The following is a 14,496-nucleotide window of genomic DNA, read 5'->3' as shown; positions in this document are numbered from 1 at the left end:
TTTAAAAAAATCGAAATTAGCAAATCTAAATTTTAAGGTTTCAATAACCATCTTATCTCAATTCACACTCTCTTACTCCATCTCGTCTCTCTTAATTCAAAATCTCCCCAAGGTCCCTCTTCCACCTTAATTTACTTTCGGATCTACTCATATTCCTTCGAGTCCTAGTTCAAACTCATCAAAATAGTGAGTTGATTCTCTTTCCCGCCTCGAACTTGAACTCCTCTCCATATCGTCGCCATCTCCGCATTCACCGTCACTATTTTCCTCTTCGTTGTTGGGTTCATCCCGCTTCTACCTCCCCTCTTCCTCATCTCCCTCCTCAGGCCTCCCCCCATCATCCTCATTTTCGAGCACAGGGGCGAACTCCAAGTTTAAGAATGGCTCATCGTCCACATTGTCCTCCTCATTGTCGGTCTCAAGGGAGGAGCGGGAACAGCGAAGGCGGTGGCGAAGATGGTGGTGGTGGTCGGGATAGAAGCACCGCGAGAGTTGCAACTGCTACTGTCGCGACGCTAGTACTTGAGGAGAATAAAACAACCACAGAATAAGTAGATGTGAGGAGGGAGAAAAGGGGAAGGCGTGGAGGTTGGACCGGTTCTTTGGATCCACCAGAAATCGGACTAGACCGACGGTCCGATTCCCGATTCTAGGTCAGGAACCGTCCACTTTGACCATGCACACTCCTAGTGAACACATTTCTCATGCTATTGTTTATCTCATGAAGATAGGGAAAATTTTAAATAAAAACCCAAAATGAACATATTTTCTCAAATAAGTGACCGTTGTCACCCGAAGTGACCATTGTCCTTTTAATGCGAGCTAGAATGAGAAATATTGATATAGAGTTGACCACATTATCAAGTACCCATCATGTTGAAATGAACCCGAGTGATGCCGGCTTTCAGGACCGTTACGTTGTTCAGGAGATTATTAAAGAAATGGCCAAAAACAGACCAATAGACACGAAAGGGAAAAAGAGATTCAAAGGTGATATTGCTTTTCCAAATCTTAGTATTTCTCATCTCTTGGCACTTCCTATATGATATTATCCACAATCCTGTAAAACTAAGGTGAGCTTTACGTTAGCTCATTGCACTCCAGAATTTTGTTCGGCTTCTAAGAGCAATATATGCCATATAAGCTGTGTATAACTTGATGACCAAGAGAAGTTTTGCCTCAATAGAAGATGATATATGGAATTCTCATTTGTTGCAATTGACATCTAAGGCTGTTACATTGATATTGATTGTGAGTAAGGGGCTTTTAATCATGTTGTTTGTCTTTGATGAGTTTATGGCTTCTTAAAGGAGCTGAAAAAAGAGACTTTTCAGTTCCAATCTAGGAATGAGTAGTTTAATGATGTCTGGCATTATTCGAGTGTTTTGAGTTGAACAACATAAAATTGACTATATAAAATTTAGTTTGATCGAAATATAAAGCAAACATAACTTTCAAGAAGTTTTTCTCTGATGGATTATGGGGAATTCTCGAAGTCTCTGGTATTTTTTAGTATCATATGGGACATAGTGTTTTCCTCTATTGGCACGACTTGATATCTTTCTTTTAAATGTTTGTACTTTCAGAAACTTATGGAATTCTAGTTCCAATATTTGTTCCCTTGGGTATAATCATATATCTGATGACCTTGTTCTTTTTGGAGATTAACATGCTCTATAAGGATGAACTGAAACCTAAATTATAAGATATAATTTTTTATCGTGTGGCAGTTCTGGTGCTTAATGAGGTTGACAAACTCTCAAGAGAAGCTCAACATTCTCTAAGGAGGACGATGGAGAAGTATAGTGCATCATGCCGACTGATCCTTTGCTGCAACAGCTCATCAAAAGTTACTGAAGCCATTCGTTCTCGCTGTCTGAATATACGAATAAATGCACCACGAGAAGATCAGGTTAGGGGCTTTTTTAGTGCTTTTAGTATGCAGATAATTATTTTTGTTCAGCGGTACAAAAGATAAGTGGATAGAGTCGATGCCTACGTATTTAATATGGAGTCCTTTCTGAAAGAGGGAACTGTTATAGACCCTGTGGCATGGATGTGGATCCTATCAGGATCTGTTCTTTTTCTTTGGGCTGGCAACTAGTAGGTCGGGTTAATCCTTTTATATCAAACATCAGATGGTAGGATTGAGTCATATGCTGGCAGGTGATTGTGACTTTCAGTCACTGCCTGTCCATTTTCTTCTCGTGCATCCTGCATTCGTACCGTACGCTTCTTTTTGCACATGATGTGATTCTCTAATTAACAAAATCACAGAGTGTAATGCATCAGAACATCTTCTGTTGTGACAATAGAGGAACGCTCATACTAAAAGCGCGTGGATGATAGACTATTGTTCTTGAGGAGGTTTTTCATAATGCGCTGACATTTGTAGTTTAGGTTGTACACTTCTATCTTGTGGGGCCATATTTCGAGTTGAGAATGCTGGTAGCATTGCATCACTTCTAGGTTTATTTTTCTCTTCCAACTTACTGCATACATCATTGGTTCTGCTTATATACTGCCCATCTGAAAGATTGCAGATTTTTCAAGTGAGATTGTCTGCAGCTACATTATCTGCTTGATTGTTGTGCGGACATTGTCAATTTATGGACTCTTATATATTCAAATTTTCTGTCAGATTGTTAAGGTATTAGAATTTATTGCGAAGAAGGAAAATCTGCAACTTCCTGCTGGATTTGCCGCTCGCGTCGCAGAAAAATCAAATCGCAGTTTAAGAAGAGCGATACTTTCCTTTGAGACTTGTCGTGTACAGCAGTAAGATCCTAGGACTGTTGTTCAATTGCAGTGCCTTGGAGTTTATTCTGGTTCATCTATTCATGCTTGATTCTTTTGGCCATATTGGAGAAACACTAACTGATAGTTCTTTCTGTTGTAACAATGGATTTAGGTACCCTTTCACCATAAACCAAGTGATATCTCCGATGGATTGGGAGGAGTACGTTTCTGAGATAGTATCTGACATTATGAAGGAACAGAGCCCAAAAAGGTTAAAAGTGTTTGGCATTCTACCTTTACAAGGTTTTTCATGTGTTGCTTGAAGTCAACCTTTAGCATTCCTTAGTGTTTTATCTTTCAAATGCCTCGATTCAATATAGCAAATTGAAAAGAATCTCTCTTGTGTATGTAGTGATCTGATGTTAGTTGTTAATTTTAAGAATTCCTAAACTTATATAACGAGTAAAACGTCCAGAAGTTTTTGGATAACTTTGGGTGCATATGCTGAGCTGCATCAGGACTTAGAATATCATTTCATGATGCAGACAATATAATCTCTTTTCTGTTCTTACTTGTGTGTATGTATCTCTGTGCATGTGTGTGGAGCTTTGCCCACTGCATTTCATGGAAATATGCTTGTCATGATGGAAATGAGCTGTGGCTAAACACCTGCTGTTCTTATTCTTTAGGCTATTCCAGGTTAGAGGGAAACTTTATGAGTTGCTCATCAAGTGCATTCCTCCAGAAATCCTTCTGAAGGTAAAAGTGCTACTCCTGTTTCCTTGCAGAGGCTGCTGCATGATTTACTGGGAAAACTAGATGCAGAATTAAAGCATGAGGTCTGCCACTGGGCAGCCTACTATGTAAGTCTTCATAAATTCGACTTTATGTTGGGCCAGCCTAATTGGAGTCGCTTTGCCTAAGTCTTCTAATTTTGTGATTGCCACCTAAAGAATATGACGCTGGGATAATGTAATAAAGATATTAAAGATATACTAGTGTTTCTTGCTTCCAAATTTTGGTAATCCTTCATTCCATCATCCATGAACAGGAACATAGGATGAGGCTCGGACAGAAGGCCATATTCCATCTTGAAGGTATGCCTTTCTTTGTCAAAGTATCACAAGACTAAGTCGCTTTCTTCTTTTACTTTGCTTTGGGAGCTTTTCTCTCCATGGTGGCTGGCTGAGTTTGGGGCTTGCTTGGGAGTCTTCTCTGTGATTGCATGAACGGCGTGAAAAGATGAGCAAAAATTCAAATTTCGACGCCAAAATGGAGGACTATAATCCAATTGGTGTTTTTTGCTTGTTCAGAGGGGAATGCATTGCCTTCTGATTAACACACTCTACTTTACTCGTGCAGCATTTATAGCCAAGTTCATGAGCATATATAAAGCTTTTCTGATTGCAACTTTTGGCTGAGGATGCTTGGGTTCTGCAACAGTGGATTCTGCTATTGAACAGAGGGGAGACAAGTGTAAATTGATTTTGGCTTTATGGACTTCAATTCAGAGTTTGGCAAACGATTGCCAGGATGCAGAGTCGTGATGGAGATGTTTGCAAATTTTAGTTCTCAGGAGCGCCTGCTCTCTTGTTTAAGGTCTCTTTTTCTTATCATTTTGTCATCTTTTTGACTAGTTCAAGCTTTGTGCAGAAATCCCTATGAACATCTCATCTTCCTTGTCTTATTGATAAATTGTGCTTGATCGCCTTCTGGCCATCGGGAAGAGTGGTTATACAGCCTATCCAGAAAGCTTCAATGAATGGTTTTCTAACTGCCACATTGACATTAAGCGTGGTACAATGTTTTCTGCAATGTCCTGGGCATCACTCTCGTCTTTAAGGAAGATTTGATGTGAGTACGGACATTTGCCGTTCAAAGATTGCCCGCTGTTGATATACATAGATACATGTAATAAAAAGTAGAAAGGCACACATTACGGAGTAAGACAAGTCAGGCTTCCATAATCGTGGCCTCTGGTCTCCCATTGCATTTTGAGGCAGATTTAGCGGTTTAGGGTCCATTTAGTTTAACTTTGGGAGAATAGTTTTGTATTTTCTCAAGTATCTTTGAACAGAATGATTATTTGATGAAAATATTAATGTTTGAATAACTCACTTCAGTGTTTTTTTTTTTGTAAAATATAACTCAATTCGGTGTTTATGTTTTATTTTTTTATTGGTTCTACTCGATTTTTATTATAATGCTTACTGTTAGACTTTTGCCATGTTTCTTTACAATATATGAAAATCGAAATTCATACCTCAAATATAGAGATTTGAACTTCTAACTCTCCCTTTCAAGTTGAAAGGTGGTCATTGCAACAAAACCTTACTTGGGTATTTATTTTATAAAGCAACTTTCAAGTAAAAAAAAAAAAAAACAGATCAGAGCGAGTAATGGCAGAGGCAGCGGGGTTGGGCGATGCCAAGGATTTGCAACCATGATGTTTGCAACATCAGCAAGGTGAAGAGCACGTGATTACAGATCTGGCGGCTTAACCCCTTAAGCTACAGCGGGTGGCTTGATGACGCGTGCAACCCTCAATCTCAACCTCGACAAGGACCTCTCTGGCGAGGATGCGCGACATCGAGTTCGCACGGCCGCAGTCGAAGGGCAGATCTGGGTCACTTGATCCTCAACCACCTCGACCCCATAGTAGCTCCGGCGAGCGGCTCAATGACACGTGCAACCCTCGATCTCGACCTTAATGATAGGCGACCTCGACCACGACCTCTCCTCAATGACGAACCAGCAAGCCCAAGGAAAAAGATGAACAGTGATTTTTTAGGGCATAAGGAGAACGCACAGTTATTAGTGAGGGCAATATTCAAAAGAAAAAAGGGCCATTAAATCCTCAAAATAACATCCCGACAACACTCAAAGTGTAAAGCAGGTTCCTACTTGTTTTGAGCTTTCAACATTGCTGACATTTTACTAATAGGGTTTTAAAAGCATTTGCCAAATGCCTCATATTTTTCTCAATCCCTTGAGAAAGCCGAACTAAATGAGACGTTAGTTAAAGCCGAACTAAACGGGAACTTAGCTGAACCAAACGAGACTTTAGTCGTCAAGCTGCTTCTCTGCATGACCTAATGTTGTTTCTGATTTGCGGTGCATACGTGGGAATACCAGTTTGTGGGAGGTCAGTCGAGCATATCACTTGTTAAAAGAGAAGCGCATGAGTTGCATTTTAGCTCTTCAAAACTCGTACGACATAGCTCACAAGTCACATAGTACAACTTACATCTCTTATCTTTTATTCGCACGAATTTATTAATCGCAATTAAACGGTAAAAGGACATAATTACCGGGACCAACATGTATATTAATGAACATTGGGGCAGTCAGTTGCTTCCCTTCCGTAGAAAAGGTTTCCTACTTCGAGATCCCTCTCTCCAAGGCTTGAATTCAAACCTTCGCTCGTCTTGTTTCAGGTATATTTTTTCATAGCAAAAAGCACTACAGGAGTAATTCCATGTGACCTCGTCACCTACGGGTGGTCGCTTTACCCTTTCCAAAATTCAATTTGTATTTTACAATCATCTACAGGGCGACGGAGATCCTTCTCATCAAGCCATTAAAACAGATAAAAAAAGAACAACATTGCCGAACGCAATAGAATCCAAGGACGGCGAGGTACCTGGAAAGGCTCCTAATCATAATGTAAGTTCAGTGAGAACTGAGGATACAGCAATGTGAGGGAACGAAGAATACATATACTTACATTACTCAAAGAATAAGTTTACAGATATTTACATGCCTAACTTTTGTGGAACATTTGTTCCGTGATCTACTACACAAACATGACTCCTACGAGTCTCTACAGAAATATTGATTGAATTTCATGCATAGAATACAACAGAAAGACACACGAATTGCCCAGAGGAATTTCACCTAGCAAGCTTTATCACATACAATATTCTACGCCCAGAAGATTTAAGCCAATGAGTCTCCAGAACTGCGGTAAATTTCCTCAGCATGATCTGCTGGCACATACACGGCATCAACCAAAGAGCTGTGAGTCCGTCCATAGAACACATACACGAGCACCCCAACTATCAGCCATACAGAGACACGAGCCCACGTGGCAGCCCTGTTGTTGCAAAGATGAAAGAGGCACATCTATACGATCAAGGTCATTAAAGGAGAAAAATGACAACACAGAGACTGCTTCTAATGAGATATTACAAATTATGCGCCACCTCGACTTTATTAGGTCGTCTAATTAATACCCCAAAAATTAAAGCTTCAATCCAATGGTAAAATAATGTACACAAGGTTGACAAAGTTCGCACTATAAGCATGTTGTGGATTAAAAGACTCACCCGAGATTAATCAGCAGATAAAGGTTGATCAGAATGCAGGTAATAGGCAAAAGAGGAACAAATGGGCAGATGAAACCTGAAATAATATCGAGTTGATGTGATCAGTACCATGCGTCAAAATTCTGTGTCCACTTGGCAACCAAACCTCAGGAATAGAGAAAATAAACGGGACTAGATTGTTACACCATCAAACACCACTGAGGAAATGATGATGCATCTTCGTTGAACCAAAGAAATTTCAAATGAGACAAAAATGAACCCATTATCCTCCAGCCTTTATAAGATATCACAGGTAAAGCAAAATTTGCAAATGCTGAAAATTAATAGTATTAAGTTGGAGGCACGAGGACAATAAAATTGTGATTTTGGTATCGACTCAAATTGAACCCGAGTCATTCCCAGGTCTTCATGCTTCTGCAACAATACATATTGTCAGCAATTCGTGTTGATATCAATTAAAGTTGATTTTCCTCTTTTAATCAGATTTCACTTTCCAGTCCTTTTTACATCACACTGCACAAGAATACAACCTAAGGAAAAGCAGTTTTTGCACAACCTACATGTAAATAAAGGATTATGCCTGACAAGTTACCATTCAAGGTCCGACTCCACACAGATGCCATTGAGATGCAACCAAAAAGGACGAGAACATGCAGGAGAACATAACACTTGGAAAAGAATCTAACATACTTGCTAAACTGTACTCAGAGAACATACCTCCTGCATGGCCAAACTTGTGCCTCCTCTCATCTTGATCAATGCAAGTCAGCACAATGAGACCAGACAAAAGGAAAGTGCCACCAACACCACACACGGAGAAGCGAAGAAAGCTGAGAAGGAAAGTAACAGAATTAAGAAGGTAATCAGATAGAAAGAAAAGGGGGAGGGAGAGAGAGAGGGGGAGGGAGGGAGAGGCAGATCTGTATATTGTAGAAAAAGATTGTTTTATAATTATTTATTTTTGATAAAATTTGAGCATCAAAATCTGCTGTCTTCAGTGCATGGAGCTTTAGGCGAAGACAAATTTTTTTTATCCCATTTACACCACCTGGCCTCACACTTGAGGCCAAGCCACATATTGCTTAAACTCCTTATTTCATAATACAGATTAAGCATAAGAGAGCTCCCTTGGAATTAGAAAAAAAAAGTGACATCCCACAAGTGTCTGCAAGCATTTTTTCCATATACCCACCTGGGAAGTCCCAAACTTGAAGCTGCATAAGTGAGAAGAAAAGCCCCAATGCACGTGAACATTATAGTCCAGCCAGCAATTTTTCGCCTGTTCTTTTCTGTCAAGATGTCTGCATGGAGAGATGGAGCTAATGGATGAGGCTTGGGACAAAGTGGTAGAAACAAGGCATTAAAATTTTTTTGGTTCTGAGGTAACTAAATGTCTGATAGAACCACCTTCAATGTACAATCACCCTACTTCACCTCATCATGCAAGAGTATAACATTGCATCTGAAATAGCAATACCTTGCACTTTTTCCACGAGAATAGGATAGTCGATCGATGCGTCCTTTTTGCCTAATAAAGGCTGAGTACTGTCCTTAGATGAGCCACCAGAAACTTGAGAAATGATCCCACTGCTCTCTTGTGCATCACTATAAGCATCAATTGACTCCTGGAGAGATGATGGAAGGGGCACCACGTCTGGGGGGACATATCTAAGAATCAGCACAGAAATTGCTACCATGGTAAAGGCAAGAAGAGTACCCACACTGACCTGCAAAGAGAAAAGCTCATCTCAGTAGCATGTAATGCTATTTCAATTTAACCTTCAGAATCTATTACCCATAAATGCAATACAATATCTGAAAATTCAAGGATGCAGCACCGAAAAGCCAACAAATAATACAGATAGATCACAATCTTCGTTGTCTTCCTTTATTGATATCCAAACTCGAAAGTCTCATTAATCAGGCATTCTTATCTAGTTCATTCTTCGTTTCTACTTTAATTAATAATGCTTTTGTAGCATGTGATAAATTCCATCAGCGTCCAAGTTGGCCTTGTTTTCAGAAAGCAGCGAGTGCTATAGGTATAACAGAGAGCACCACTTTCTAATTAATGAGCCAAGGTTACCATAAATAAACTGACTAAAAGGGTAATATACAGGAAAACTCATCAGATTACAGACACCAGTAGTAATTTTACATCTTCTGTTGTAAACTATGACATTGTCTCTGAATTCCTTTTTCCTCGACAGAGTACACCAAAATCGACTTTGGCAAAGGATCTTTAGAATATCACCACCATAGCTTAAGACTGAATTCATAAATTATTATGTACATATATATCGACATTATCAAGGCAAAAGTAAATACTCAATTTTTGGCTAAACTCAAGCACACTCACCATGCCAGCCAACTCCGACACATCCATGAAGAATGCCAGTGTTGCTGACCCAATACCAGTCACAATAGTGCTCTTGATAGGAACTTGGGTGCGCTTGTTTATATCTGAAAAGAAAGCAGGCAGGAGTCCATCTCTCGCCATTGCCATGAGAATCCGAGGCTGAAAGAAAATCACAGATTTAGAAGGTTAAAGATTAGTGAAAGTAATACATAAAATGTGAAAACAACAAGCACCAGGACTCCATTAAGCGGGTATGATATAAAGTTAGCATCCAAATACAGGTAACATATTTTCCTGTTGGTGGTAATTGTATGATACAGAGATAACCAGTTACCTAAATGAAGTATCAACTTTTTAAGCATGATACCTTTTTACCAAAACTGATACTTCTATAGGAATCTACAGCTATAATATTATGATGAATGCCCGGAAGAGGGGACAATTCAAAATTTAACCTTAGATACAATTTTTCCTCTACGGTCCCCAATCAAGCTATCATTAAGAATCCTGTGTTAAGGAGAAACAATGAGCAAAGCAGTTTTTGGGCAAAATGACGACTCTCCCCATCCATGCACTTGAAAAATAAGAAACTGCGAACCACAAGATCCTGTCTAATGACACTCCCAATCTCAATGCATTAGTTATAGCTAAAAAAAAAAAAAAAAAGGGCAAAATGACAGATGCGGAAAGAAAAAATCCTGAAAAGGACTTTTTGTGGGGGGGTTAAGCAGTTTTTGGGCAAAAACCAATTATAGAAGAAAGTAAAGAGTAGATCATATAAATTAGTTATCTTGGGAAGAATAAAAAAAAGGCAATTGCAGATGAAATGTAGAAAGATTCAATCTCACATAATAACAACTTGGTAAAGTAATAGCAACAATTGGAAGCATTGGGCCACAGAAAAAGTCCAAAGCATCTGTTTACCTGAGGAAGAATGGAGCCCATCAGTGTAGAGCAGAGGGCAGTAACAGCTCCAGCTGTGATTATGTACCTGCAACGAAGTAAGCAAGCATAATGAACAAAAATCTGAGCACATGTCTGGCATCCCCAACAAAGGAGAAGCTGCCATAAGCACTTTGATGCAAATTATACACCTACGCTGCCCAATGCATCCCATGGCTTGCAAATGCAGAGGAGATGGGGGTGTCAGGGTCCATTGCAAAATAAGGTACAAGACCCACAACCACTACAGATACCATCATGTATAGCGCACAACATATTGATAATGCAGCAGCTATACCCACAGGCAAATCACGTTGTGGGTTCTTCACCTGTCACAAAAGTAACATAAGATGACTAAATTTTGGACCTGAAAGGGACGAGAATAAAACAAAAGGCAGAATTCCATGAGAGGGCAAAAAGATAGAGCAACGAAGATCTGTACCTCTTCAGCTGTGCTGGCAACTGAGTCAAAACCAATATATGCAAAGAATACAGTTGCAGAGCCCGCGAGCATCCCATCAACCCCAAAGGGGAAGTATCTGTAGAGACACTAATTACACGCAGGAACTTACTTTGCAAGATGTCTATAAGGGAATATAAAGGAAGTGTTTTAGTACCCAGTAGGAAGTTTGTAACCAGGCCACCCGGTCTTGAAACCTAGATAAGTGCCAGCTGATATGACAAAAATCATAGCACACACATTAGCTGTTGTGACGATACCTTGAGCCAGCGTACTCTGCAAGAATACATTCAGTCAATTATAGCTCATAAAGGCATTTTGGCATCAAAATAATCTGAAAGAGGGATTACCTCCTTTATTCCCACACATAACAGCCCAGTAACAACGATTACTAGAACTGCAGCACATGGATCTACCACTATATCAAGCCCAGGGATGTACTGCCGAGCTAAAAATACAGGAAGACTGTCCGCTCCTCCAAAGAGCAGAGCCTAGAAAAAGTCAATCTTAAAGTCAAATGTAAAAGCACTGATATTTAAAAAATAATAAGCCAACAAATCTTTCCTTATAGAAGTGCTCAGCAGTTAGCAAAAACAATGCTGGCATGTATTAAAATCCATCAAGATACCAAAGTCACAAAATCTTACTCAGCAGAAAAGCAGTCTAAACTATGAACTAAAAGGGACACAAAGCTACCCAATCTGAACTTGCTAGGAAATCTTGAAAAACTTATTGATTTATGACAAAATCCTGACCAGGTTAGGAGATATGCCACGAGCTACGGCTGAGCCACCAATTGTGTATTCCAGTATCAGTGCCCAACCAATCAGCCAAGCAACACTGTCAAGCAAAGGGCCATGTCATGATTATAGTTTGAAAAAATAACAGAACTCTCAAAAAGGTGGACGCAAGTCTAGTTGTCTATTTCAATTTCAACCAACATAGTCAAAGCCAACTCATACAAACGCAAGCAGTCGAGATTAAAAGCACAAAATGTTGATCATCATAATTCAGAAAAGATGAAAAGAGAAATCGCTAATCAAGCACAGCCTCAATTACAGATTGTCCCCGACCTGAATAATTCTTATAAAAGCTCTACAAAGTATTACCCTTCTCCAACACATATGTATGAATAATGATAAGCACTCCCAGCAGAGGGACAACGGCTTGCAAGCTCCGCATAACAGAAGGCTGAAAGAGCTGCTGCAATCCCAGCTATTAGAAATGAGAAGGCGAGAGCCGGTCCAGAATGCTCTCTAGCAACGGTCCCAACGAGGATGTAAACTCCAGCTCCAATAGTAGATCCGACCCCTTACCAAACCATAAAACCCGAAGTAAGCCACTGCGACTTTAGATAATAAATAGGAATGAAGCTAAAGGAATTGGCCAAAACAATTATCTAAGAGGTGTCGTCATGTGCGGGGAAAAGACACACTCAATGCTAAGTTCAGTGACTGCTAAACCGAAACAAGAACCGAGCACCAGCAATTAAATCCTTCGTAGCAAATCAAGAACCACCGGGCCTTCCAATCATAAAACGAATAACAAAAAGTAAATCGGTCCATGAAGAAGAAATCTGAAGAGCAATTCAACTTCAAGCTCAAAAAGCACCATGAAAATGAACTCCAAAAACTCCATCACGAGGGGAGGGAGTGCCAGTTTCAGTTTCTGGAAGAAGCAGGGGATGCCGAGTTTGATCAGCATAATCTCATAAAAAACGAAGCTTTCCAGTTCCAACAGCTAATTGGAACACATAACACGCGTTAACAAACAATTTATTCATCATCAACCACGCAAAACGGGCCAAAAAACCAAACCACAGCTCCGCTCGCACCAACAAAACCAAAATCCAACAATAAAGGTGAGAACTTCAGCATAATTCATCATTTACCAATGGCGATGAGGTGAAGAATCGACAACTCCTTGGCCAATTGATGATGCCCGCCTCCACCGGACCTGGAGCGAGCCGAATCGACCTGCTTCCTCCTCACCAGGCCCTTCACCCAACCCCCCGACGGCGATCCGCACCCACCCATCTTTTGGGAACCGCCCAGAATACCCATCAAACCGAGAATCCAAACGAATTCCGAATCCCCTTCACGACTGGGCGACGAATCGAAGCTCTTATAGACCCCGAATCCAACCACAACAGCCAAAAAGAAAAGGAAAAAAACTCCACACCAACCCCGTCCCCACCCTCGGCGTAATCTTCAGAAACGCGTCAAAGCGGACGTCGCCGGAATTCGACGACGGGACGAGCTACGGGACGGAGGCGCCCGCGTTCCCGAAGAGACCGATGGCTTCGAGAGGGGAAAGCGGGCGGATGGATTGCGAAGGACAGAGCGAACAGAGGAGAGCGCTGCTTCTCTTTTTAAGGTCCTGCCTTCGACGTGACGTGAGATGGAAGGGGACGGGGGACATGTCCGTCGCCAACGCCAATTATTCGCGCGGGGGATCGTCCTGCCCGCGCTGCCCGGCGGGCCGGGTCAGGGCTGCCCCCGAATTCATTGATGTCGGGAGAATCGAGTATTCCCCCACTGATCGGCGGCCAGGGCGGCAGGAATCGGGAATCAGCGTCCAGGATTCTGTTGGGGCCCACCGCTCGTTTTCTGTGAACACGTAATCCCATGCTATCGTTTATCTCACGAAGATATGATACTTTAGAAAAAAAAAAAAACTGTTTATACAACTTAAAATGATTGACTAAATAAAAAAATATTCACCATCCCTCATAATTTATGGTTAGATATTTCCATAAACAATAAGTATTTTTTATTCATCTATTTTTATAAAGCGATCTTTAAACAAAACTTAAGTAGTCTTTTTTTTTTAGTTTAGATTAGATGAAGAATGAAGATAGTTATTTCTTACCTTTACCAAAAAAAATAAAAATAAAGATAGTTACCACCACCTGCGATGGCTCAGTTGGATAAGAGCTCCCACAATGTCTACCTAGGACGAAGTAGTTCGAATCCCACGAGTCGCACGGGATCTTAAATCCAACATTGGGGTGGTGGGTCATCTACTAATGTCGTTCCAGGATTTACCCGCCGGCTGCCGGCTATACGGGGTTCCTGGGTATCAAAAAAAAAAAAAGAATGAAGATAATTTGCTAAGCATATTATATTTGAAACTCAATTTTAAAAAATAAATTGATAAAATAATAAGGATGATTTGAAACTTTAGGATATGTTTGAGTTGGATATTTATTAACAAAGTTCTTTTGAGCATGTTACGTTGAATAGCGCAATACTCAATAGAGAATCGTAAACTAAGACACAAGATCTTTAATTCATATTGCACTATTATTATAATAGTTTTTTTTTTTTCATTTTTGAATCAGCTCACTTGAAATATTATTTGTTTTGTTTCGTATCATACCAAAACTCCGTGAAATCCCTAATAGACTTATAGGAGGTTACTTGAGGCTACTATTCTAGTGAGGCATGTCAATTTAATATCTCCTAGCTAGATGATAAAGCACGATTCATATATGATATGATCAACGTGTCTTCCTATTGATAAATTATCACGAAACGTAATTTTGTTAATTAGATAATTTGTAACACTTCACCTTATATCTTAGGATCACATTCACCTTTCTTGTGCATGACATAAAGGTTTTTTTGCCTTGATTGTGTCACACCATTTGATACGTCATGTCTTTA

The 14,496-nt window shown here is 40.2% G+C and overlaps 1 protein-coding gene and 1 pseudogene across 1 annotated transcript; one reads left to right on the top strand and one right to left on the bottom strand.

Moving 5' to 3' along the window:
• Positions 1-827: 827 nt before the first annotated feature.
• Positions 828-4,529, top strand: LOC104414184 (annotated as a pseudogene).
• Positions 4,530-6,428: 1,899 nt separating this feature from the next.
• On the bottom strand, positions 6,429-13,233 carry LOC104443257 (cationic amino acid transporter 2, vacuolar). Its single transcript, XM_010056593.3, has 14 exons — positions 12,720-13,233; positions 11,938-12,139; positions 11,584-11,668; positions 11,179-11,319; positions 10,986-11,104; positions 10,811-10,907; positions 10,525-10,697; positions 10,351-10,417; positions 9,427-9,585; positions 8,545-8,794; positions 8,260-8,368; positions 7,785-7,897; positions 7,068-7,143; positions 6,429-6,835 (listed from the first exon to the last, which is right to left on the bottom strand). The coding sequence occupies exons 1-14, from the start codon at positions 12,889-12,891 to the stop codon at positions 6,679-6,681; spliced, it is 1,920 nt and encodes a 639-aa protein (XP_010054895.2). The 5' UTR covers positions 12,892-13,233; the 3' UTR covers positions 6,429-6,678.
• Between the last annotated feature and the right edge of the window lie 1,263 nt (positions 13,234-14,496).

This window comes from Eucalyptus grandis, chromosome 1 (genome assembly GCF_016545825.1).
Source record: "Eucalyptus grandis isolate ANBG69807.140 chromosome 1, ASM1654582v1, whole genome shotgun sequence".
Lineage (NCBI taxonomy): Eukaryota > Viridiplantae > Streptophyta > Magnoliopsida > Myrtales > Myrtaceae > Eucalyptus > Eucalyptus grandis.
This window is presented reverse-complemented; position numbering and strand designations above follow the sequence as displayed.